This window comes from Prionailurus bengalensis, chromosome C1, assembly GCF_016509475.1.
Source record: "Prionailurus bengalensis isolate Pbe53 chromosome C1, Fcat_Pben_1.1_paternal_pri, whole genome shotgun sequence".
In the NCBI taxonomy this organism is placed as follows: Eukaryota; Metazoa; Chordata; class Mammalia; order Carnivora; family Felidae; genus Prionailurus; species Prionailurus bengalensis.
In genome coordinates this window covers 127,088,078-127,112,652 of record NC_057345.1, presented here as the reverse complement: position 1 = coordinate 127,112,652, position 24,575 = coordinate 127,088,078, and the positions used below count along the sequence as shown (strand labels likewise).

Genomic DNA, 24,575 nt, shown 5'->3' with positions numbered 1-24,575 from the left:
CGATCACCTATTTCACTCACCCTCACCACCCCACCCCCTCTGGTAACCATCAGTTTGAATAACTATAGTTAAAAGTCTGTTTTTTTGGTTTGTGTCTTTTTCCCTTTGTTCATTTTTTTCCCTTAAATTCCACATGTGAGTGAAATCATATGGTATTTGTCTTTCTCAGACTCACTTTGCATTATTCTCTCTAGATTCATCCATGTTGTTGCAAATGGGAAGATGTCATTCTTTTTTATGGCCGAGTTTCATTGTGTATATATACCACATCTTCTTTATCCATTCATCTATCAACGGACACATAGGTTGCTTCCATAATTTGGCTATGATAAATAATGCTGCAATAAACATAGGGGTGCATATGTTTTTTTGAATTAGTGTTTTTGTAGTCTTTGGGTAAATATGCAGTAGTGTGATTATTGGATTGTAGGGTAGTTCTATTTTTAATTTTTTTGAGGAACCTCTGTACTGTTTTTCACAGAGGCTGCACCACTTTGCATTCCCACCAACAGTGCAGGAGGGTTCATTTCCTTTACATCCTCCCTAACACTTGTTGTTCCATGGGTTTTTGGCTTGTAACCATTGTGACGGGTGTGAGGTGATATCTCATTGTGGTTTTGATTTGCCTTTGCCTCATGATCAGTGAGGTTGAGCATCTCTTCATGTGTCTGTTAGCCATTTGTATTTCTTCTTTGGAGAAATGTCTACTCATGTCTTCTGTCATTTTTTTTTTAATGTCAATTCTTTTTTTTTTTTTTAACGTTTATTTATTTTTGAGACAGAGAGAGACAGAGCATGAACAGGGGAGGGTCAGAGAGAGAGGGAGACACGGAATCTGAAACAGGCTCCAGGCTCTGAGCCATCAGCACAGAGCCTGACACGGGGCTTGAACTCACGAACTGCGAGATCATGACCTGAGCTCAAGTCGCATACTTAACCGACTGAGCCACCCAGGCGCCCCAACTCTTCTGTCATTTTTAATTGGATTATTTGCTTTTAGATGTTGAGTTTTATAAGTTCTTTATATATTTTGGGTACTAACCTTTTATCAGATATGTCATTTGCACATATCTTTGCCTATTCTCTAGCTTGTCTTTTAGTTTTGTTGTTTCCTTTGCTTGTCAGAAGCTTTTTGTTTTGGTGCAGTCTCAATAGTTTGTTTTTGTTTCCTTTGCCTCAGGAGACATGTAGAAAAATGTTGTTACAGCTGATGTCAGAGAAATTACTGCCTGTGCTCTCTTCTAGGATTTTTATGTTTTAAGGTTTCACATTTAGGTCCTTAATCCATGTTGAGCTCATTTTTGTGTATGGTGTAAGAAAGTGGTCCAGTTTCATTCTTTTGCATGTAGCTGTCCAGTTTTCCCAACACATCCCAGTTGAAGAGACTGTCTTTTTCCCATTGCATATTATTGCCTCCTTTGTCATAGATTAGTTGACTGTATAATTGTGGGTTATTTATGGGCTCTCTATTCTATTCCACATTCTGTAATTATTAAAAATAGATTAGCTAACTAACCAGGAATAAAATACTTAGTTCCCAGTTGCCACTGGAATTTATTACTTTCTTATTTTTTATTATTGTCATGTGTTTCTATAGGTTTTGAGATTATTGTTACTTTTCCAAGAGATGTCAGTTATCCCCAAGAAATAAGCCAAGAAGATTTACAAGAAAACAAGTAAGGAATATACTTTGAAAGGTTAGATTGAAATTTAAGTATGAAGTGATACTTGTGTGATAACCTACATTTTTAGTAATTCACCTCCCAAAAAACACTCTCAAGCAGACGTTGTAATAAATATTATTGTGGCAGGAGCCAGATAATACCAGTTTTAGGTTTTGTGGACCATATTGTTTCTGTTGCAATGAGGCAATCCTCTGATTGTAGCTTGAATGTCATCATGGACAATATGAAAACAAAGGAGTATGGTCCAATAAAACTACAAAGACAGATTGAAGACTAGATTTTGGGCACCTGTTGGGATGAGCACTCGGTGTTATATGGAAACCAATTTGACAATAAATTTCATTAAAAAAAAAAGATTTTGCCCAGGGGTCATAGTTTGCTGACCCTGAGGCAGTGCCACTTAAAATGTGATTCTGTGGTCCTTCTGTTACCAGTCCATGATGAAGTCAGGATAGAACTTGAAAATGTAAACATTTAAAGAGTTGTATTACAGTTTGACAAAGTAATCTTAGATTTACTGATCTGATAATGAAAAACTTGGGGTTTATTTTCATGTTTTTTATTTTTGATTTATTCTTATAGTAATTCACTTTTATTACAGAAGTTTCACAACAGTTTCATTCCACAATGGACTGGAAAATTTTAAAACTGGTCCTTTACCAAAGATAGTTTGAGAAGTACTGAGCTGGTTAAAGCATTTGGAGAAGTAAAAGTGCATCATCTATGCCTGCACTTTGCCCACCTGATTTCTCTAAGGAAATAGGGGCTGGGGAAACTAAAGTGTAGAGTGCAGAAGGCAGACGAGGTGGGGAGTGAATAGGAGGGTGGAGAGGTCTTGTTCTTTGAAGAATACAGCTCTTCCACTCAGCAGCATCATTTGGAAATAGTTCTCTGATCTTTCTGGTGATCTCAGTCTAGACTGAGAAGTGGAGATCCAGAAGATACAGGGAATGAGTTTTGAATGAAACCATGTTCTCCTCCCTTCTAGTCAGATAACCCCAGTGAATCAGGAAAGGGCACAAGCACATTCTGTTTCTCTTCCAAATGAAATTCACATGGTGGACTTCCGGACAAAGACTCTGACCATGGGTCAGAAGAAGGAGGAAAGTTCCAAGGAGCTCTGTGATGCAAATGTGGGCTTTTTGTTGCCAAGACCTTGCTTAGAACCAAACATCTCCACATCTGTAGCCAGAGAAGATGTTCCTCACTTTCTGAAGGAGCAGCAAAGAAAATCTGAAGGTGAGTTCATTTAATTAGAGTGATTTCTCTATCCTTTTGTCGATAAATTATCTATCTATCTATATCTATCTATCTATCTATCTATCTATCTATCTATCTATCTATCATCTTTCTTTTTCTTCAGTGTTTGAAAAATCTTTACCACAAACTCCCATTTGGTTCATGTTTACCTGTGGGAATCTTGGGGCCTTACATGGAGGATGCTCTTTCCTCCAGGATTTGAGTTGGCCACTCTCTCTAGCCCAAGACTTGTTTACTAGCTAGCACATTCCTCTTAGGGCAATGCTGTCTTTGATATTTGCTTACTACTGTCCTAAACCAATTGGTCTAAGCCTCTGGGGACAAACCTGTAATCCAACAAATTGCATTTTTTGGCTTATTGCAATAAGAGAGATCGCACAGCAGAGAAACTGTATGGGTAAGGTATTTAGTTTGGTGCAGTTCCAGTAGCTTTCTGAGAAAAGGCACATGAAGTATATTAATGATAGTTTTTCGTCGTCTCTTTTTTTTTCTGAACTCTTTTCTTTCCATTTGTTTTGTTCTCTGTATTTTCACATTAGAGACTTTTCTCACATATCCACTGTTCCATGGCCATCTATTTGTGTTTCTTGGCAGTACTAAAAAGTGCTGTGGGCTCCAGGTAAATTGCATAGAGAGACCTAGATGGTGGAGTGAGGGAGTCCCCAAGTGTCAGTGTGCATAGACAGATTTTTCTCTTGGCCAGTTTTCCCTAGACAGGGATAACCCAAGCCCCTGACTGTGGGTTGAAAGGCTGGGACTCACCTATCAATGTGCAGACTTCCCCTTCATCCTTTTATTGTCACTCCAGCACCCTGTTGCTACTCTCAGCTATACCTAGCTACTTAGCATCTTTGTTCCAAACTCTCTGGAAAGTAAACTTCCAGCCAGTTGCCAGGAATGGAGAAGAGCAATTCCTGATTCATGGGGCAGGACAGGGAATGGCGAAACTACTTCTTCCACAGATTCACAAGCAATCCCTTGTTCCAGTCTTACCTTCATCCTTACCTTCAGAGGTACCTGGTATCGTCAATTCTTGCTCCTTTCTGGAGTTCTTACTTCTTGTTGAGTTCTCCCCCTGCAGGCACTGAGCAGAACAGAGAAAGCTGACAACTAATCAATTATTATTCATCCATATAATTTTCACTGTCCAAAATATTTTGACTTTGCTCATCTGTTGTCTTATCCTCTGGGCTTTTAATTTCCTTTTTAATTTACTCCTTTTTACTTTCCTTTACTATCATTTTTTTTTTTTTTTTTTTTTTTGGGACAGAGAGAGACAGAGCATGAACGGGGGAGGGGCAGAGAGAGAGGGAGACACAGAATCAGAAACAGGCTCCAGGCTCCGAGCCATCAGCCCAGAGCCTGACGCGGGGCTCGAACTCACGTACGGCGAGATCGTGACCTGGCTGAAGTCGGACGCTTAACCGACTGCGCCACCCAGGCGCCCCTCCTTTACTATCATTTTAGTGAGGTTTATGAAATGGAGAAAAACTGGTACATTTGATCTTTTAACTGGAATTTCATACACATTGTAAAAGGCTTTCAACATATATTGCCAAATTACCTGTAAGCCAGACCTCACTTCTACATTCTCACCAGAAATGTTTGCGTTTCTTTCCACCTCATGTCATTTCTTACCAACACTGGATAATATTTATCCAAATATTTATAATACTTGAAAGGTTTTTTTTCTTTTTTAAATCAGTTTATACATATGCACACAATTATACATTATACTCAGTTGTATTTCTTCTTTTATCAAGTTTATTTAGTTTGAGAGAGAGAGAGAAAAAGCACGAGTGGGGAGGGGCAGAGAGAGAGGGAAAGAGAATCCCAAGCAGGCTCTGCGTTGTCAGTGTGGGCTTGAACTGACCAACCGTGAGATCACAACCTGAGCTGAAGCTGGATGCTTAACTGACTGAGCCACCCAGGCGCCCATTCATTTGAATTTCTGGTATTAACTTGTGGCATCTTTTCAACAGGGAAACCTCAGCCTCTAGAATATGACCTCTTAGAGTGCAAAGATTTTGTCTTTGTTGTTCACAACCATATTACCCATCTTCTGGACAGTATCAGTCACTCATTAGGCACTCAATTACTAGTTGTTGATTAAATGCATAAAGAATTGGGGGGAGGTGCCTTTGGTAGCTGTGGCTAAGGGGAATGCTTGAACCCCTCCTATTGGTATCCTCTTCTTAGTTACCATTTTTCATCTGTGAATATCTTCTTTACCTGTGCTACATCTTAGAGAGGTCTGTTTCAAAGTCAAATTTCAAAATGGCAGCCTATGGCTAGAATGGACCTGTGATATATTTTGTTTGGCTTTCACAGCACTTAAAAAAGGGGTGGGAGGGAAATTTCACATAAAGTCTGCAGCTCTCTGGTTTCTCTTGACAATTAGAGAATCTAGCAGTATTAGATTATCCACCTGGAATGGACAACATCACCTGGGACTGGGTAATAATGGCTGTCCCTTTTGTTGGGGCACACAACTTCAGCTCACTACTGTCTATCTGCCCCACTTCATCCATTTATGTGATCTGCTTTGATGCTGGACACATGGGAGCTTTTGGCTTCAACTTCAAGCTGTGGTGGTGGGTGGGGTTTTTGGTAAGAGGACAACTAGGTTTTACACTACCTAGTATATCCCATCTATGATCTACTCCATGTTTGAGCTCAAACAACTGTTGGGAGACAATTATACGTGAATTTTTAACATGTCTGCACAGTCCAAGCTTTATGACCAAAAAGCGCTAGGAAACTAGGTTAAAAAATGATTGAGTGATAAATATGTCTTAGAAATTAGAGTTCGTTTATTGTTCCAGAGAGATTCAGACATTTATTTCCTCAGGAGCTGTTCGCTTACATTCTAGAGTTATAAAACCCAGAGACACATTTCCCCTCTCTCCAGGAAATATTTGCTTACATTTCATAGTAAAGGTCTCTTTCTTGGGAAAGAGGGATAGGTTGGAGTGCCAATCACTTGGTATAATTTCTGAGCCTCATAATTTCAGGGTTCACTCCTGTGGTGGTTCCCCACAGGTAAACATCTGGTGCCCATTGTGTTGCCCTGTGGGGATTTGCGGTGTGCTTCAGATTCTGTGTCTCCCTCTTTCTGCTCCCCTGCCCCCAGCTTGCACTCTGTCTTGCTCCAAAATAAATAAATACTAAGAAAATTAAAAACATAAATATAAACATAAACAAAATTATGAATATGAATGTAGGTACAAACATAAACATATGTACATAAATGTTATATATATAATATACATTTGCAGTCGACCTTTGACCAATGTGGGAATTGGGGACACTGACCCCGTGCAGTAGAAAATTCATGTATAACTTAACTACTACTGTTAACTAGAAGTCTAATCCATAACATAAACAGTCAAGTAACACATATTTTGTATGTTACATGTTTTATATACTGTATTCTTACAATAAAGTAAGCTAGAGGAAAGAAAATGTTATTAAGAAAATGAAAATACATTTACAGTACTTATTTATCAGTATAGTAAGTACTTATAAAATACTTACAAATGTATTGTATTTATCAAAAAAAATCCACATGTAAGTGGATGCATGCAGTTCAAATCTGTGTTGTTCAAGGGTCAACTGTATATAAAAACATTATAGTGGTGCCTAGGTGGTTCATTCAGTTAAGCTTCTGGCTCTTGATGTCAGCTCAGGTCACTATCTCACAGTTCGTGAATTCGAAACCCTGCTGGGGATTCTTTCTCCCTCCCTTTCTGCCCCTCCATGTCTGTCTGTCTGTCTGTCTGTCTTTCTCTCAAATAAATAACTAAACTTAAAAAAAAAGACATTATATATAAAACAACAACCCCCTTCAGTGGCAGTAGCCTAAAGTTTTGTGTAATCATCCCATGCCCAACTCCATATGGATTACAACAGGAAAAAATTAATTTTGACTTTTCCTGAGACCTTAGCACCAACATCACGATCACTCCATCTCCAAACTCTGGCTTAAGGCTGGCTGTGTTCACTCTACTACTAAGAATATCTAATTATTTTATTTTTTCTTGTTATAGAGTTTTCTACTCCTGATATGAAGTATAATAGCCGAAGAATTGAGGTAAGATTAGTTTTAGCATTTCTGACTTAAGAATTAAAACCAAGAACTTTGTTGTCTTTGATAGAGACAAACTCTATCAAAGAACTCAGAACCAAAATCTTCAGCAGCTTAGCTTGGAAAACTATATAGTTTGTAGAGTCGCAAATAACTTCTGGGAGAGTGCTGGTTTGCCATTTATGTTTTTTTCCTGGGGTGTTTTCTGTTCTCTACATAATGAGGTGAGTAACTCTTTTAGACGTATTTTAATTTGTCTTCTCTTAGCATGTCTAGAAATTAGGTAAATTTTTTCCCTAGTGGTAGAAAGGTTTTCCTAATTGTCTCATTAGTAAGTACAGCTTTTGGAAATATTCCTGTGAACCTCTCGACTATCTGTGTCTTCTGTATCCTATGAGCCTTTGAGAAAGTGCATGGGTCCTGCTTAGTGTTGTAAAAAGCAGTTTATTAGAGTTTATTAGCCTTAAAAAAATAATAATGGCTGCTACTAGGGAGATGTTTTAGCACTGGCAGAATCTGTCTTTATTTCCAAAGTTATTTTTCAGTGATGGAAGAAAATCATCAAGGCAATAAAACTGGGGGATTACACTGCATTTCACCTACTTCTAAATTTTTTTTTAATGTTTATTTATTTTTGAGAGACAGAGTGTGAGCGGGGAAGGGGCAGAGAGAGAAAGACACAGAATCTGAAGAGGCTCCAGGCTCTGAGCTGTCAGCACAGAGCCCAATGCAGGGCTCGAACTCACAAGCCATGAGATCATGACCTGAGCCGAAGCCAGACACTTAACTGACTGAGCCACCGAGGCGCCCCTCACCTACTTCTAATGCCTAGATCTCTAATGTCAGTTTCCTATTCTCTTACACACAGGTGGCAGTACAATGAAAATTGGACAGCTCTCAATTACCACTCATGATCCATGCTCATAAATATTCTAATATAATTAGGTATCAAATCTGTATACATGGAAAAAGCCACAATGGAAAAAAAGCTTAAAGTTAGAGTTTATAGCTTAATGATCATAAAGCTGTATTTTATATATTGCATTACACTGACCTCTAGAGGCTAATGGTAACAAAAACCAACTTAATTTGAAAGTAGTTGGAGGACGAAGTAAAAACCATTCAGGGTTGCTAACTTTCAAGTGTATGATGTGGCATGTTTATGACCGCACCTCAACAAAACAATTCAGTAAAACAATATGGAGTAGTTGTGTTCCAGATACAAAATCTGAGTTAGTCTGTAAGCTAATGATCATTGTTAAGGTAAATTTAACAAATTTTAAGCTGTTCTAAGTGGGAATTTTAAAAATCTTAGATCACTTCTATGGAAAGGAAAAAAATAAAATCCTCATCTTAAAATTTTAATGTTTACATTGTAGGGCCTTTATTTTAAATACATAAACATGAATCTATGTCTATAATAATCTTGGGTTTTATTTTTTATTTATTCAATTTTAAAAGATTTTATTTTTAGGTAATCTCTACACCCAATGTAGGGTTTGAATTCATGACCCCAAGAACAAGAGTCACATGCTCCACTGACTGAGTCAGCCAGGTGCCCCCCAAAATCTTGGTTTTTAGAAGTACAATTTTACCAAAAATACTGGGAATGAGGTTTTATTTTTTTTAATTGGGATCTCTAGGATAGCCTTGTACTTTGTTAAAGGCCTCCCTAAAAAGAATCTTAGAGGGGCTCCTGGGTGGCTCAGTTGGTTAAGTGACTGACTTTGGCTCAGGTCATGATCTCATGGTTTGTGAGTTCAAGCCCCACGTCGGGCTCTGTGCTGACAGCTCAGAGCCTGGAGCCTGCTTCAGATTCTGTGCCTCTCTCTCTGCCCATCCCCTGCTTGTGCTCTGTCTCTCTCAAGAAAAAAAAAATGTTAAAAAATTTAAAAAAAAAAGAAAAGAGAATCTTAGAATCCCTTTGAATTACTTTAAACCAATTAACATGACATGCATATATGTTTCTGCATTCATTAGCTTTTTCTCTTTCCTTTTAGTTCCCTCTGCCAGCATTGTCACTTTTGCCCATGAAACCTGGTCTTCATACTGCCCCCCAAGATCACATGGATCAAAAGGAGAGAGAAAAAAATATTCTGAACTTTGTATCTTTCAAACCTAAGCTCTCAGAGCCCAGAAGTCAATCTGATGAGGTTAGACCATTGAACAAGCAGCAGGAAGCTCCGTTTAAGGTGTTTGTGGATCAGACTCTCAGGTGCTCTGATAGCTCTATTTGGTCCAGAAACATGTGCTCTTTTTGGAAGGCTAACCATCACAGACAACATATGGAGATGGAGAACAGGAAATCCAAGGAAACAGAAGAAAGTGACAAAATTTCAATCTCTCACTTTGAAAAAGGACAATCTTTGGTGTCCTTTGAGAATTGTAAGGAACGCAGTTTTCCTACAGATAGGGAAGTGGATATTGACTACGTTGGTTGTGAAATGAGAAAAGCAGAAGAGAATTCTCAACATCTTTTATCAGGAAAGAAAGAGGGTTCAGTAGCCAGAAACTTGTTTACAGATTTTGGAGTTGGATATAACATGCCAGTCAAGTTCCAAGAAGCCCAGCATTCAGAAATAATTCTAAGCCAGGATGAAGAGACTAGAAATGATAAAGCTGATTTAAAAAGTACTTCAGTACATAAAGGTGAAGCAGTTGAGCCAAATCATATTTTAGAAGAGTATACTGTACTTAAAAGTTTGTCCAATGTAGTCCCTGACGGCCCCACTGAAAAGATTCCACAAGGTCCTAGACGCACAGAGACAAACATAAAAATGTCAATGGCGGAGGCAACCAAACCGGAAATGAATGGGATGGTGCCTCTTATCCACATCACTTTCCCTGGAGATGAAACTCCCAAGGAACCAGCAGTAGCCAAACCAAGCCTCCAAAAAAGAAAGGGCACTCTTCATAGCAACAATAGCTTCAATATTCTTGTACATCAAGAAAATGACAGACATAAGATGAAAACCCCCAGAAATAAGTTGGATTCAAAGACCAAGACCAGTAATAGGACACCCCAGAATTTCATGATTTCCATTGAAGGTTCCATTAAGCCTACCATACATAAAACCAGTATAAAAACTCCAGTTTTCCCTGCTTTGGGGCTTGTTGACCCCAGACCTTGGCAACCACCCAAGTTTCAAAGGAGAATGCCACAGATAGAAAAGAAGCAATCAACTTACCGGGCTCTGAAACCTAAAAAGCAATCTTTTCCTTGCATCGGTAAGAATTCAGGAATAAAAAAGTCTTCTGTTCCTCTCTCTGCTCAACCAACAGAGCCAAGACTAAATTACTTAGATCTTAAGTATAGTGACATGTTCAAAGAAATCAATTCAACTGCTAATGGTCCTGGAATCTATGAAATGTTTGGGACCCCTGTTTATTGTCACATGAGAGAGGCTGAACGTCATGAGAACAAATATTATCGAGAGATATGCTCAGCTCCATCTGGTAGATGTATTACCAATAAATGTCGATCTTCACACAGTGAGAGGAGCAGCAACAGCAGAACAAGATTTTCTCAGAAAAGACCACATGTTAAACCTGTAAAGGTTTCACTTGGCATTAAACAAAAGAACAAAATTTTAATTCCTAAAGAAAAGGGTTACAAGGCTGTAGGTAGCAACGTACAAGACATGGAAAATGGTGATGATATTTCAGGTTCACATTGGCAGATAAAGTCTTCAGGAGATGACTTTCTTTCTTCTAATAATGAAGTTCAGCCCTTGAACTCGGCTCTGCCTCATGAGCAGTCCACGGAACAGAATGAACTCATTCCTGTTTCAGATTTGTCCACTGTTGAAGAAGTCTCTATGGAAGAGTCTGCTGATGAAGGAGACATTTCTAACAATCAAATACTTGCCACAAGCCTCAGAGATCTACAGAAACTTGAAGAACTACATCACCAGACCCCATTTGTCCTTTCAGAAAACAGTTGGGCAATGCCCAGTGAGAAGAATTCCAATAAGCATGTACTGCAAGAAAAGCAGAATACAGCATCGCTTGTTAAAATAGATGCCAACCAAATTTTAACTAATGATGTAGGGTTTGAAAGTGTTTTAGGTAAATCTGAGAGACTTTTGAGTTTCTCTTTTCAAGAGAAACAACAGAGTGCATCTTCCCAAGCATATCAACATTGGGCACATTCTTTGGATCATGATAGTGTAGCTAATGAATCAATTACATATCAAACATTTGGACAAACTTTAAATTATGCAAATTCAATTTCGCAAGGAATTCTAGATTCTGTAAAGAATGAAGAATTGACGGATGAACTATTAGGATGTCTAGCTGCAGAACTATTAGCTCTTGATGAGAGAGGTAACACCTCTTGCCAAATAATGGCAAATGAAACAGATCCTGAAAATCTAAATCTTGTCTTCAGTAGGAGAGGACAAACCACACAAGAATTGGGTGGAGAGACAACCAATGTTAAAATACAGGTTGGTATAATTAGAATCAGTGATTCATTAGGGGCAGGAAGGGGCCTCAGAGACAGTCTGGTTCAAACTCCTTACTTTCAAACAAGGAGTCAAAAACCCTAAACAGCTAAGAGTTTTGGCAAGGTCTCACTGTCTGGTTGCAAGTTTGGAATCCAGTTTATTTGACTTGCAGGCTAAGATGTTTTCATTATGCCACCTTGATTCTGGAGTTCAGCTAGCCTAACACTGCAAATGGAATCACATTGGGTACATTAATATAGCAAAACTATTTATTTAAAGTAGGTTCATATTTTATTCGGTGAAGATGTTTTCAATTAATAAATAGCAGAGAGGTAATTATGGGGAAAGTATTGCTCTAGGTGGTATGTGAGATAGAAAGAACTGAATGTAGCCCCTGGAGTAGATCACCACCTAATTCCAAAAAAACATATGAAGACATGAAATATGAAAACTTTAACACAGAAATATCATTGGTGCCTACTGTGTTGCTGGCACTGGGCTAAGAACTAGAACAAGACTTAGCCATTGTTCTGAAGGAAGATAAGCGACAATCCTGAAAAATGTTTAAAAAATTTTTTTGGCATGGAAGTGGGCATGGGGAAGAAGAATAGCAACAGACCATTGGGATCATTGTTTTGTTGGTTTCAGTTCTCACTGAAATACTTGATCCTCCTGTCCTATTCAAATTTTAAAGACAGAAACAGTAGGCTTAGCTGAAATATCATCTATTGAACACTGATTCAGGCTGTATCACACTGTATCACGATCAGGAACAGTTATTTTAGATAGTTTATCTAAGGATACATAAAGTATATAGTTATATCATAGCCAGGTTTATTGAGAACTTACCATGTAGGAGCAAGGGATTTTATACTGTCTTCTTTATATGCTTCAGAACAGCTCTATGAGATAACTAAAGGTAATAACAAGTCCCAACTTTGCAGATGAGAAATTTGAGGCTTAGAAAGTTACAGTCAGTGAGTGGTGGGACCACACCCTTAATCACGACACAGTGAGATTGTTCTTTGTCCTGAAATATCAGCCCTGTCCTTATGGTGAATTTGGTCTCTCCTGGGGGTAGAGAGTGATCCCTGGAGGCCTCCAGGCTTGGGTAGGAAATGGGGATATGTGTGTGCACACCTGTGTGTCAGAGATGAATCTACCACTCTGTCATTTTAAATTTAAGAAAAGCTAACAAGCTAGTAAATATCATCAGCCTGTAACCTCATCCTACAATGATGGAGTCAAAACTGACTTTTTACAGCCTTTTCCTCCATAAGAAGTCCTTAAAATTTAGTTGGGACATAAACAATGAAAGGATGGGGAAGAGGAACCCAAATGGCCCTTTCTTTCATGATGAAGGAGAGGCCCTGCAGGAAGTCTTGCTTCCAATGGCCTTCACCATGTCTCTATGTCACCATCATTTATTTTTAAGAACTTGTAGAAGAGATCAAAGCAAAGCAGTTTGATCCAATCAACCAATTGGAAAACATGGTCTAAGTTCTTCAAAGAGATATTTGTTGAGAAGCAGGGCTTCTCAAAGTTTCCTGTGAAGGCAAATCGCTTGGGGATCATATTGAAATGTAGACACTGGTTCAGTATGTCTGGGGCCCGAGATTCTGCATGTCTAACAAGCTCCTATGTGATGTTGGTACACCTGTCTGCAGATTCTCCTTTGAATAGCAAGGGTCTAGAAGACCATAGATCTGTGTATTACAGCTAGTCTTGATCACTAGACCTGCTCATTGTGGCTGTGTGTTTGTGTGTGTGAGAGAGAGAGGGCGAAAGAGTATATATATGTATGTTTGTGTATAAGTGTATATATATGTATGTATATAGGCGTGTGTGTGTGTGTGTGTGTGTGTGTGTGTGTGTTTGATTCTATGTGTTGTGGAAATAATTGAAGAACAAGGTTATTCAGAACTTAACTATAGCAAAAAAGTCAGCCACCATCACTTGTGTTTGGCAGAGACTCAAAGGCAGGCAGAGGAGTGGGCAAGATTCTTGGCAGGAAAAAGGGAAGCCTTTACTATGCCCTGATTGGAGGCTGTAGGCATGGGGAAGCTGTAGGCAGGCTAACAAGTGGCATCCTATATGATTAGTTATGCATATCTGGCTTTCTCTAGTTGGTCCCAAGTTAGAAGAAAGTAAGACTCTACTCTTTAGCCCTTTTTCCCCATCCCAATGACTCAGAGTTTAATGGTGACTTTTCTTTTTTCTCATTGTCCCAGAGATATAGTAATGGGTTCAGGATATATGACAAGGACAAGAAATTTCTTAACTCAAATGAAAAGAAGACATTTTCTGAAAATAGTTTAAAGTATGAAGAATCCATCCTGTGGACTAAGGGAGAGGTCCTTGGGAAGGGAGCCTATGGCACAGTAAGTTAAATGGGAAACATGATGAAATCCCAAATCCCCACTTCTTCTTGACCTACCTTTTCCTCCCTAATCCTCTTGTGCACCCTTCACACCCTCTGTGCTCTTCTACTTGAAACTCTTTCAGTTGGAAATAACAGGAAACTCAATCCAAACTGGCCCAGGGAAAAGGATGTTCACTGTTTTATGTAACTGAAGGGTCTGGAGTAGGTCTGGCTCTAGGCGGAGGTGATTTCGGGGGTCAAAAAAATATCACCAGGGTCTGGCCTCTTTGTATCTCTTCTAATAGGTCTTATTCTCAGGGTACATGTGGTGGTACAAGAACCAATGTATTTCTAGCCTCTCATTCTCCTGGATCCAAGTCCAGTGGGAAAGATGTCTCATTGTTCAACAGCTCAGGATGTTACCATTGCTGAGAATCATTGCTGAGTGGCCAAAACAAAAGCTGTTCCTTACATTTTTTGAATTGCATGAAAGATCATCTAAAGTCCTAGCACATTAGATAGTATTTACATGCATCAGTTACAAGAAGACTGATCCCCAAAGAAGATAGGTTATGTTTCTAGCTGGGGACATATCAGCAAGAAGGTGGGAAGACATGAAACCACTGAAAATGCATGATGGGGTCACTGACAAGTTGCCCCAGTTCTGCCTTCCTCTCTCTCCTTAGAGCTTTGGCACTGAAACAGCCCTATTTCATTTATTTGGTGAGCAATTTTGCCATTGTAGTCATGTAGATATCTGTGAGGGATAATTACCCCAGTTTTATAGATGAGAAAAACTGAAGTCAAAACGATTATACAACTTACCCAAATTTACACAGCTGGGGAATGGTAAAGCCAGAATTCTAACCAGTCCAGGCCACTGAACTCCAACAAGCCATTATGATATCCATTCACCATGCTGCTCATCCCCGTTTTGGCCTCACTGAAACACTGACTTTGCTTAAGCACTTTGCATTTATGTAGGGATGAATCAACTTAGAGAAAGACAGGGTTTGGGAGGAGAAGGGAAAGACAAGTGTCACCTGAGGCATTTTGTGAACAAGTTCTATCATTTATATTTAATAATAAGGTTTGCTTCTAGGTATATTGTGGTCTTACTAGCCAAGGACAGCTAATAGCTGTAAAACAGGTGGCTTTGGATACCTCTGATAAATTAGCTACTGAAAAAGAATACCGGAAGCTACAGGAAGAAGTAGATTTGCTCAAAGCACTGAAACATGTCAACATTGTGGCCTATCTGGGGACATGCTTGGAAGAGAACATCGTAAGCATTTTCATGGAATTTGTTCCTGGTGGCTCAATTTCTAGTATTATAAGCCGTTTTGGGCCATTGCCTGAGATGGTTTTCTGTAAATATACAAGACAAATTCTGCAAGGTGTTGCTTATCTCCATGAGAACTGTGTGGTGCATCGAGATATCAAAGGAAACAATGTTATGCTCATGCCAACTGGAATAATAAAGCTAATTGACTTTGGCTGTGCCAAGCGTTTGGCTTGGGCTGGCATAAATGGTACCCACAGTGACATGCTTAAGTCCATGCATGGGACTCCATATTGGATGGCCCCGGAAGTCATCAATGAGTCTGGATATGGAAGGAAGTCAGATATCTGGAGCATTGGCTGCACCGTGTTTGAGATGGCCACAGGGAAGCCTCCACTGGCTTCCATGGACAGGATGGCAGCCATGTTTTACATTGGAGCACACCGAGGGCTAATGCCTCCTTTACCAGAACACTTCTCAGAAAATGCAGTGGACTTTGTGCGTGTGTGCCTGACCAGGTAAGAAACTGAAAACAGGAGGAAGAGAAATCCCCAGAGATTCCAAGATTGCTGACATTTCCCCCTGAAATTTATGGCCCACCAAAAAGGCAAGTAGGGAGTGATTTTGATGATTAGCTATATTGGGTGATTGTGCTCCTTGTTGCATCAGGGTATGGGGGCAATGCTTCAGGTAGGAGGTGCCTCAATTAAATGTTTGACAGTACTTATCAGGGACAGACAATACTTCCCCAAATCAGTGGGAGCATGAACATGGCTATGAGAGGAACATCTTCCCAGGGACTGGTCATGGTGAAATGACATTGCCTGTCCTTAAGTTTCCCTTTCCTGAGCTACCTTCCCTCTCAGAGAACCAGTGTCTCATTTCCTTCCTAAAACCAGCTCTCAGGAAAGTATGTGAGAAATTCATTCATATTGAGGGATTGATATGAATCAATTGATCGATGACTGGAAAATTTAATGTATTGGTCCTCCCGCCCCCAAAATACTTGCATTTAAAATGAAGGGAAACATTTTGACCCAAAGGAACAAATCTTTAATTGAAGCTTTTCATGCATTAAGTGTGGAGAGTATTTGGGGAAGCAGAAAAGGCCCAGAAAGTTGCTTGTTTTTTCCTGTTCGGATGCTCCCTAGTATCTATGGAATAAAATTTTGGGTAAAATGTTAGAAGGGACCTTAGAGATTACCCACTCGTGTGGTTTTCAAACTTTTCTTAGACAGGTACTCTTCACTCACATGAGATTTTAATTCAGAGAGATGACTCTGGTTAAAGTATGACTGTATGTGTATGATGAGGGAGAGAGCTAAACAGTAGGGTGGAGGGGGGGTGTGGAGCCCACCCACCTGGCCTCTATGCACCTAGTGAGGCTCAACATTTAGTCATATGTACAAGGTGAGGACAGCCTGAGACCTAAACACAATTCTTGCTTTCTGGGACATGTGCTTTCTTATTCCTGGATGAAAAATTCTAGTGCCTCTCAACTCCCAAAATGGGTTTTTCTCTTTCTAATGAATCTCAGAACCTGCAGTTCTCCCTGTCTGTTGACAAATGTGCTTCTCTCTTTCAGATTCTGTTTCTCTCTCCCAGATGTGTGTCAGAGTGTCCTGGTTGATTTCAGGGGATCATATAGGCCAAGGCAGGAATACATACTTCATACTCCAGTTCTGGGTATTCCTAGATGTAGATATGTTCCAGCATGGATTGTGTGGACAGAGCCCCAGGCACAGAGCTGCCCCCTGCTCACCCAAAGAAACCTCACAAGAGGGGTGCCTGGGTGGCTCAGTCGGTTGGGCGACCGACTTTGGCTCAGGTCATGATCTCGCAGTCCGTGAGTTCGAGCCCCACATCGGGCTCTGTGCTGACAGCTCACAGCCTGGAGCCTGTTTCAGATTCTGTGTCTCCCTCTCTCTCTGACCCTCCCCTGTTCATGCTCTCTCTCTCAAAAATAAACGTATTAAAAAAAAAAAAAAAGAAACCTCACAAGAGACATAAAGGTGTTAGAAATGTCATATGAACCAATACTAGTTTTAGAATTGGTCTTAGCTCTTAAGACTACTATAGTTGCTATGTTCTGAATTGAACAGTTCTCTATTATTGAGCCATAGAAAATACATTTCATTTTCTTTCCAGTTGTCCCCTCTCTCTCTCTCACACACACACATAGCTTTAAAGAGAAAGTGTGAAATCTTTATGACTTTCCTTTTTAAATTTTTTTTGGTTTTTATTTTATAGGGGAGATTTGACCATTGGGTCTTTCATGTCCTCTCCACAGATAGGAGTGAAACAAAGGCTAACGCTGGTTTGCATCTTGTTTGTGTATCTATGTCCATAGGTGTTATCCGTGTGAGATGTTTTCTCTACCTCAGGATGCTATTGCGAGCACCAGTTTGTAAATGAGCTCCGTTTAATGTGTTTCAAGGCAAGCTCTTGTAAACATTGGGCATTCTAACACTCAGGAAGATCAGAACAAACCCAAATGTTTTTCACATTCACGTGAATGGTGTGTGTGTGTGTGTGTGTGTGTGTGTATGTGTATGACTTTCCTTTTGAACCACTGCTTCATTAACTAATACACAACTCACACCACTAAGGATCAATTAATAGGGTTGTTGTGAGGGTTAAGTGAACTGGTATATGTAAATTACTTACAGTATGGGGCACATAATTAGGGCTCAGCAGTTAATACTACTTGGGAGAATACTAATAAATCTTACCTAATTAGTGTCACATACAAGCGTAAAATTATCTTTTGAAATTCTATGGAAAAGACCCTAAGGACTCTAGAATCTTGCCCTATGGCGGTATTCCTTGGATGTCTGGATAGTCAGAAATAAAGTGGGGGCAAGGCATTCTTAAAGATTCAGAAGTATAGATGACTAGGTACTGAGAAGGAACAAGGACTGAAAAGAACGAATGAATAGAACAGAAATGAACTTTGGGGAGCAGTAAGAACTTGGAGTGGGGGTATTCCTATGGGTAGGTTGAAAGTTCTGGGAAGTCAGGCCAAGTAGTTTGGCTTTGTTGCAGTAGGCAGCAAAGAGCAGGGGATTGTAATGAGTTTGGGAAAGATCATGCCATAAAGAAAATGGCCTTTGGGAAAGCAGGTCAGAAGGCAGTGTATTAAGGACCTCAAATGGAGGCTGCTTGAGACTAGAAGGCCATGCAGGAATCAAGAGCTTTGTGGTTGAAGCAGTGGGAACTGTAAAGAGAAGAGTTCCAAAACATTCCAGGGGAAGGGGAATCAGGACTTGGTGATGAGGCACGATGAGGCTGCATAGTTTTGAGTATGGATAATGGAAGAAATAATCGAAAGTTGTGAAAGGGGAGCAGGGGAGGGAATTGAAGACAATCCACCACTTAAAGAAATGTTTGTTTTGTGAGAGACAGAGAGAGAGAGAGACAGAGAGAGAGAGAGAGAGAGAGAGAGAGAGAGAGAGAGAGACAGAGAGAACAGGCATGCGGGTGTGTGGCAAAGGGAGAGGGATTGGGAGAGAGTATCCCAAGCAGGCTCCATGCTCAGTGCTGAACCCCACGTGGGGCTTGATCTCAGGAACTGTGAGGTCATGACCTGAACCAAGATCAAGAGTCAGGCGCTTAACTGACTGAGCCACCCAGGTGCCCCAGAGGATCCACCATTTAAGGAAACATTCGAAGCTATGGAATTGGGAGTCCAGGAAAGCAAGTAAGATTGGAGGTACACATTTAGAAATCCTGAGGTTTGTAGCTGTAGTCGTGAACCATTTAAGAGGGCATAGGAAAATGTTTTTGAAAATGCTCAGAGGAGAAGTGACAACCTTCATGGCATTAAGTCTAGCACATGGCTGAAGGAAAGAAAGGAGGGAAGGGAGCTGTCCCAAGGCGGGAGAACCAAGAGAAGTTTTCCCGAAGTCTATGCAGAGACTGTTTTGAAAGGAGAGGTTAGTGAATGCTTCAAATGCTACTACAGAGATGACAAGGAGGATGAACTCATTTAATGAGAATATCATGGTAAATTTTAAGGGGCAATTTCTAGAGTGCAGTGGGACAGAGAGTAAGTAAGGATTTAGGATAATGAAGGTTGAAAAAAAGCCACTGGGTTTGGCTACATAAAGGAAAAGACTTTTGGAGAGAGGAGAGATTTCTGCATATTTTCAAGACAAAAGAAAGGGCCTCCACAAGGGGAGCTTTTATTTCAAAATGACTTATAGTCACTTTATTTTTATGTCCATTTTCACCTGGACTATTCCTGGTATTAATCCTCCTCGCACAAATTACCAAAAGATAGCCAATTTAGCCAAAATAATGCCTTTCAAGTAGGTCATTGCAGGTAACTATCAACTGGTTCACTGGTTCATTGACTAGTTCATTGGCAAAAGTTTAATTTCTTGAGGAAAAATAACCTAAACCAAAATAGTACTGTCTTCCATTATTTTATGCTCATCCAAGAGGGCCCCAAATGGGATTATTTCAATTAATCACCAAAATGCATTTAAATGTCTACTTCTTAAAGGCTATTTTTTTTTAATGTTTATTTTTGAGAGAGAGAGGGTTGGGGAGGGGCAGAGAAAGAAGGGGACAGAGGATCCAAAGTGGGCTCTGTGCTGACAGACCGATGCACGTGGGGCTCAAACTCACAAATTATGGGGGCATTACCTGAGCCGAAGTCAAGATGCTTAACCAACTGAGTCACTCAGGCATCCCTGCTTTTTAAAGGCTTTTCAATTCTGGATTCCAGTGCCTCTCCATTTTAAAAGTAAATTTAATGCTAATTAAAGGCACATTAAACTGTACACCCAAAAGTGAGAATTTTACTGTGTAAGTTATACCCCAAATCGAACAACAGTAAAATGTAAAGTAGGGACTAGTTTTTAATCATAACAACTACTTTTTGAGCTATTACTGTGTGCCAGACACTGTTCAAAACCTGTATGTACATTATTTAATTCTCCAAAGAATTGTTATTGTTATCTCCATCTTACTAATGAGAAGACTTTGCGTTGCTTACCTAAAATTATACTGATCAAAACTGAAGTGTAGACTCACCTCAAGTCTGTTTGGCCAAGACTGTGCTTCTATTTTTATTTTCCTGAGCACCTGTAAGCAGATCCATTTTTATTTATTTATTTATTCATTTTGAAAGAGAAACAGTGTGGGCGAACAGGGGAGGGGCAGAGAGGGAGAGAATCCCAAGGGCTAACAGGTGCAGAGCCCCATGCAAGGCTTGATTCCACAAACTTTGAAATCATGACCGGAGCTGAAATCAAGAGTTGGACACTTAACTGAGTCACCCAGGCGCCCCTGTACTTCCATTTTTAAGTTGGCAAGTGGATCCAGTTGGGAGGCACTTATTGGGTGCTGTTTCTAAAGTGTTTTTCCCTTCTTAGGGACCAGCATGAGCGACCTTCTGCTGCCCAGCTCCTGAAGCACTCCTTCTTGATAAGAAGTCATTGAACATACATCAACTTTCCTTTCCAGTTCCATTATAGATACACTCCGTGACTGCTTCATTGTGGGAATGATGGTTAAGGGACTTTTCCTATTGTTAAGTCAGCTCAACTCAACCAGATCCTGCAGTGTCCCTAACTAAAATGTTTTTAGGTAAATACTAGCCTCAAGCTTCAGGCGTGGTTACCCATGTATATGAGAAAATTTTCTTAAACAATAACAAAATGTATTGCTGTTTACAGTTTTGACTATCCTTCATTTTTGGCCTGTCAGTTTTAATGTCTTTAAAATAAATTGTAAAAACAAGAAGAAAATTGTTTATTTTTTGGTTGGCTGGTAAAGACACTTAATTCTTGGAAAGGAAACCAGAGGAAGGTGATAAATTAAAAACTGGAGGATGCTAGATTCTGTTTAGCGGTAACCTTTGCAGATTACAGGAGCCTCAAAATTAACAGGAAGAGCTAAGGGCCTTGGCATTTCATTATCAGAGGGTCCCCTATTTCCTCCCAAGTTTCTGCCTATAATAAGCTGTACTATTCAAGGTGGCCCCATAAGCCTCAGGTTGCTTCCCCTGAAATTTGTAGTACGACTTGAAGACTTCACTTATTTGCAGAGTCAATTAGGTCATGGCCACATCTAGAACTAGCTAAACCTAAGCCAGCTAGTAGAATAAAAGCTGGATCTTAAAGAGGGGCGGGGGGGGGGGGGGGTGGGGAATCAGCGTATCAACTTTTTCAGGGCACTTTGCTCACTTCACTTGAATGGACATCTCCACTGAGGTCACGCTTCATTTCCATTTTCAGACCAATGGAAACCTCACCAGAAAAAGTGGACAAGTTGTCTGAATTATTACAAGGCCTTGTTGTAAGTTGGTGGATTAAACGTTTTTGATAAGGTTTCTATTGCCGTGACTCCACTCATCTGCTACATTTCCTGTTGGTTGAAGCTCTCTCTACAGAATCTTTGTACTGGCTGCTATCATTTCAAAGCGGCATAATTACAAACTAACTTTAGGTGTATTGCGACGCCAGTTGTCGGATTTTGTTCAAAAGCAAGCTGGTTTTTTAGAAGTTTTTGAGAAGTAACTGAAATGCAGTCAACTGGAGGTAAAAGATTTTAGTCAACACGTTTAGATGGGTCTTTGTGGTTATGCCTTCCTTCTTTCCAATTTGTACAGTTCTTTTCTCGTATTTGGTAAGAATTTAAGAGCTATGTCCCGTATTTACTTGTATATTAGCATAACCTAAAATATCATTTTGTTAGTCTTTTGTGCCTAAGACCTAACAGGTTGGAATTATGCTCTTAGTATTGCCTAGATGTTTGCTCCCTTTATTATGTTCCTTTGGGAGAAGGAAGGTCTGAAAGGAGATTGGGAGTGCAGATAGGTGGTGGCTGGAAGGGCATTTACTGAGCTCCTGATATAAAAAAGCACCTCATTTAATTCTGGTTGGTTTGGGTTTGTATTATTCTCATTTTCTTAGTGAAAATATGACTTTCTCAAGGCCATCCTACTTGTAGGTGGAAGATGAGACAGCCACCCAGATTTGTGTGACTTTACAGCCCTTTCCCTGCTGCCTCTCAGATGTGTGATTTATAAGTAAAATTACATCAAATTTTACTCAGACAAAACCTCACAAGGAGGCTGATAAACAAATTCCACCAGTCTGGTTAGTGAACTTGGTTAATGATATGAAAAGCTTTTCATTTTTCACTTAGCAACAGTATCACCTTCCTCTCTATGACCACCTCCCTTTTCACCACACACAATTCAAGTTTTTAATTATATTCAAAAGTACACTTCACTATGTACTAAATCTTCTCGTATGCCCTGGGCCCCAAGCTCGACCAAAAGAAATTTAAGTCCTCAGGTAAAACTGTCAGAGTAGTTCCAACTCTACAGCACTTCCCTACATTTAACCTATTTTAGCCCTCACAGGGTAAACAAACATTCCTCGGTGGCTGAGTGAAGAGAACTGCCATAGTGGAAAAGAGCAAGCTCTGGAATATGGGGTTGGGGAGCATACAGTATTCCATTATCCACTTCCTCCTGCATGACCACTACAGCAGTCCTGGGCCTTTTATATGGTAATGAGTAGCTCCAAAATAAAAACCACCTAATCTGTTCAATAAGCAGTCAAAAGCCTCCGTCACCTACCTACCGGGCCATCTTTAGTCATATTACTTCTTGCATTTGTAAGTATTAATTCAGCTTAAAGCAGCTATGTAACTTAGAACCTTGCATCTAAAACAGCTTTCCAGGGGATTCTGTCAATTTCAAAGTACCCAATGGAGAGGCGCCTGGATGGCTCAGTCGCTTGAACACCCAACTCTTGATTTTGGGTAAGGTCATGATCTCACCCTAATGAGTATGAGCCCTGAGTTGGGCTCTGTGCTGAGCATGGAGCCTGCTTGGGATTCTCTCTCCATCGCTATCTTTTCCCTGCTCGCGTTCTCTCTGAATAAATAAAACTTAAAAAAAAAAAGTACCCAATGTAGGCAATCTGTATCTTCACTGGTGGTAAACAAAATTAACAAGAGTGAAAAACCAGAACAGCAAACAAGCCTGAGAAAAGCTAAAGTACTTCATCCTATTGCATGACTTCTCAAACTTGTGAAAAACTATGACTGAATTCATCTCTAGAGCAACCACTCCTGCAGATTTATGCCTTGAAAGACTAAAAACAACAGTACGCCCAAACTGATCTTGGGTGTATGACTGGACACTAACGTGGGAAAGGTCTTAATTTCATGCCAATAAAATAAAAACCCTTTCGGGGCGCCTGGGTGGCGCAGTCGGTTAAGCGTCCGACTTCAGCCAGGTCACGATCTCGCGGTCCGTGAGTTCGAGCCCCGCGTCGGGCTCTGGGCTGATGGCTCAGAGCCTGGAGCCTGTTTCCGATTCTGTCTCCCTCTCTCTCTGCCCCTCCCCCGTTCATGCTCTGTCTCTCTCTGTCTCAAAAATAAAAAAAAAAAATAAAATAAAAAAAAAAAAAAGTTTAAAAAAAAAATAAAAAAAAAATAAAAACCCTTTCATTAGTGAGGCTCTTCACTGCCACAGGAGATTAGTATTGGGGAGAAGAAAAAGGCAGGTCATATACCAGAGCTAAAACAAAAATGTACAATTTTTTCATTATATTGAAAACGGCAAAAAAAACAACATAATGGAGTAGGATGAATTACAAAATGGAATTATTAACTTGAAGTGGAATTAACTGTTTTTGTAATGTTCCCAGATCAAACTCATGTAACTTTTTATATGCTAATACAATAGGCCCTTACTGGTGTTATCAACAGAAGATGAAGACAACTCTCCTTTAACTGATTTCAAAACATTTATTTTACATTCAGGCTTTAGATGCATTTTAGAGAAAGTAACTTTTCTATCTATCCTGCATGGCTTCAATTTTCTTTCAAGTGGAGGGTATGGGCAAATCGTGGGGAAAGCAAGGGGTTGGACAGGGCAGTAATTATAAAGCAGTTTATGATTAAACATTTTTTTTCATGGATAATTCCCCTTCCAGATAACTGCAATTCCTCTTTGCTTTTTGGGGAGTTGATGCAACAGTTTAACCAAGAAAACAACAAAGTATGAATCAGAATGAACTGAAATTCTAGAAACAGTAGGCATGTAGTTTAATACACACCTAAGTTTAATGCACCTGGACTGGGCTTCCTCATTCCCTCCGGTATCTAAAATATACCTCTGGCAAGATTCTCTTCAATGCCATCTATTCTCTTTAGCCTTCCCTCCTTAGCTTCACAACCCTAAGAATAGGTACATTTTGTAGGTAAGGAAATCAAGACACAAAGTCAACTAATTCACCCAAGGATATCAGCTAAGTGGTGGGTCTGGGACGAAAATATGGACAATCTGAATGAGAGAACACACTCCTTGATTATATGAAGTTACTCAGATAAAGAGAAACTTACATTAAGGTCTGATTTCCCACATTTCCCAGGGACTGAAAATTATCTGATTCACATTAACAAGACATGTTAGAGCCTTGGA

General features: G+C 39.8%; 1 protein-coding gene across 2 annotated transcripts in view; it reads left to right on the top strand.

Annotated features, from left to right (window-relative positions):
* Positions 1 to 20,872, top strand: part of MAP3K19 (mitogen-activated protein kinase kinase kinase 19) — a 41,160-nt gene extending 20,288 nt beyond the window's left edge. Inside the window, exons 5-11 of one of the 2 annotated variants that reach the window (XM_043573274.1) lie at positions 1,598 to 1,676; positions 2,674 to 2,924; positions 6,995 to 7,038; positions 9,033 to 11,480; positions 13,712 to 13,861; positions 14,945 to 15,642; positions 20,506 to 20,872. In XM_043573274.1, coding sequence (XP_043429209.1) covers positions 1,598 to 1,676; positions 2,674 to 2,924; positions 6,995 to 7,038; positions 9,033 to 11,480; positions 13,712 to 13,861; positions 14,945 to 15,642; positions 20,506 to 20,572 — 3,737 coding nt within the window. In that variant the 3' untranslated portion in view covers positions 20,573 to 20,872. The remainder of the gene's footprint in view (positions 1 to 1,597; positions 1,677 to 2,673; positions 2,925 to 6,994; positions 7,039 to 9,032; positions 11,481 to 13,711; positions 13,862 to 14,944; positions 15,643 to 20,505) is intronic. The other variant, XM_043573275.1, reaches the window with a different exon arrangement.
* The last annotated feature ends 3,703 nt before the right edge of the window (positions 20,873 to 24,575 follow it).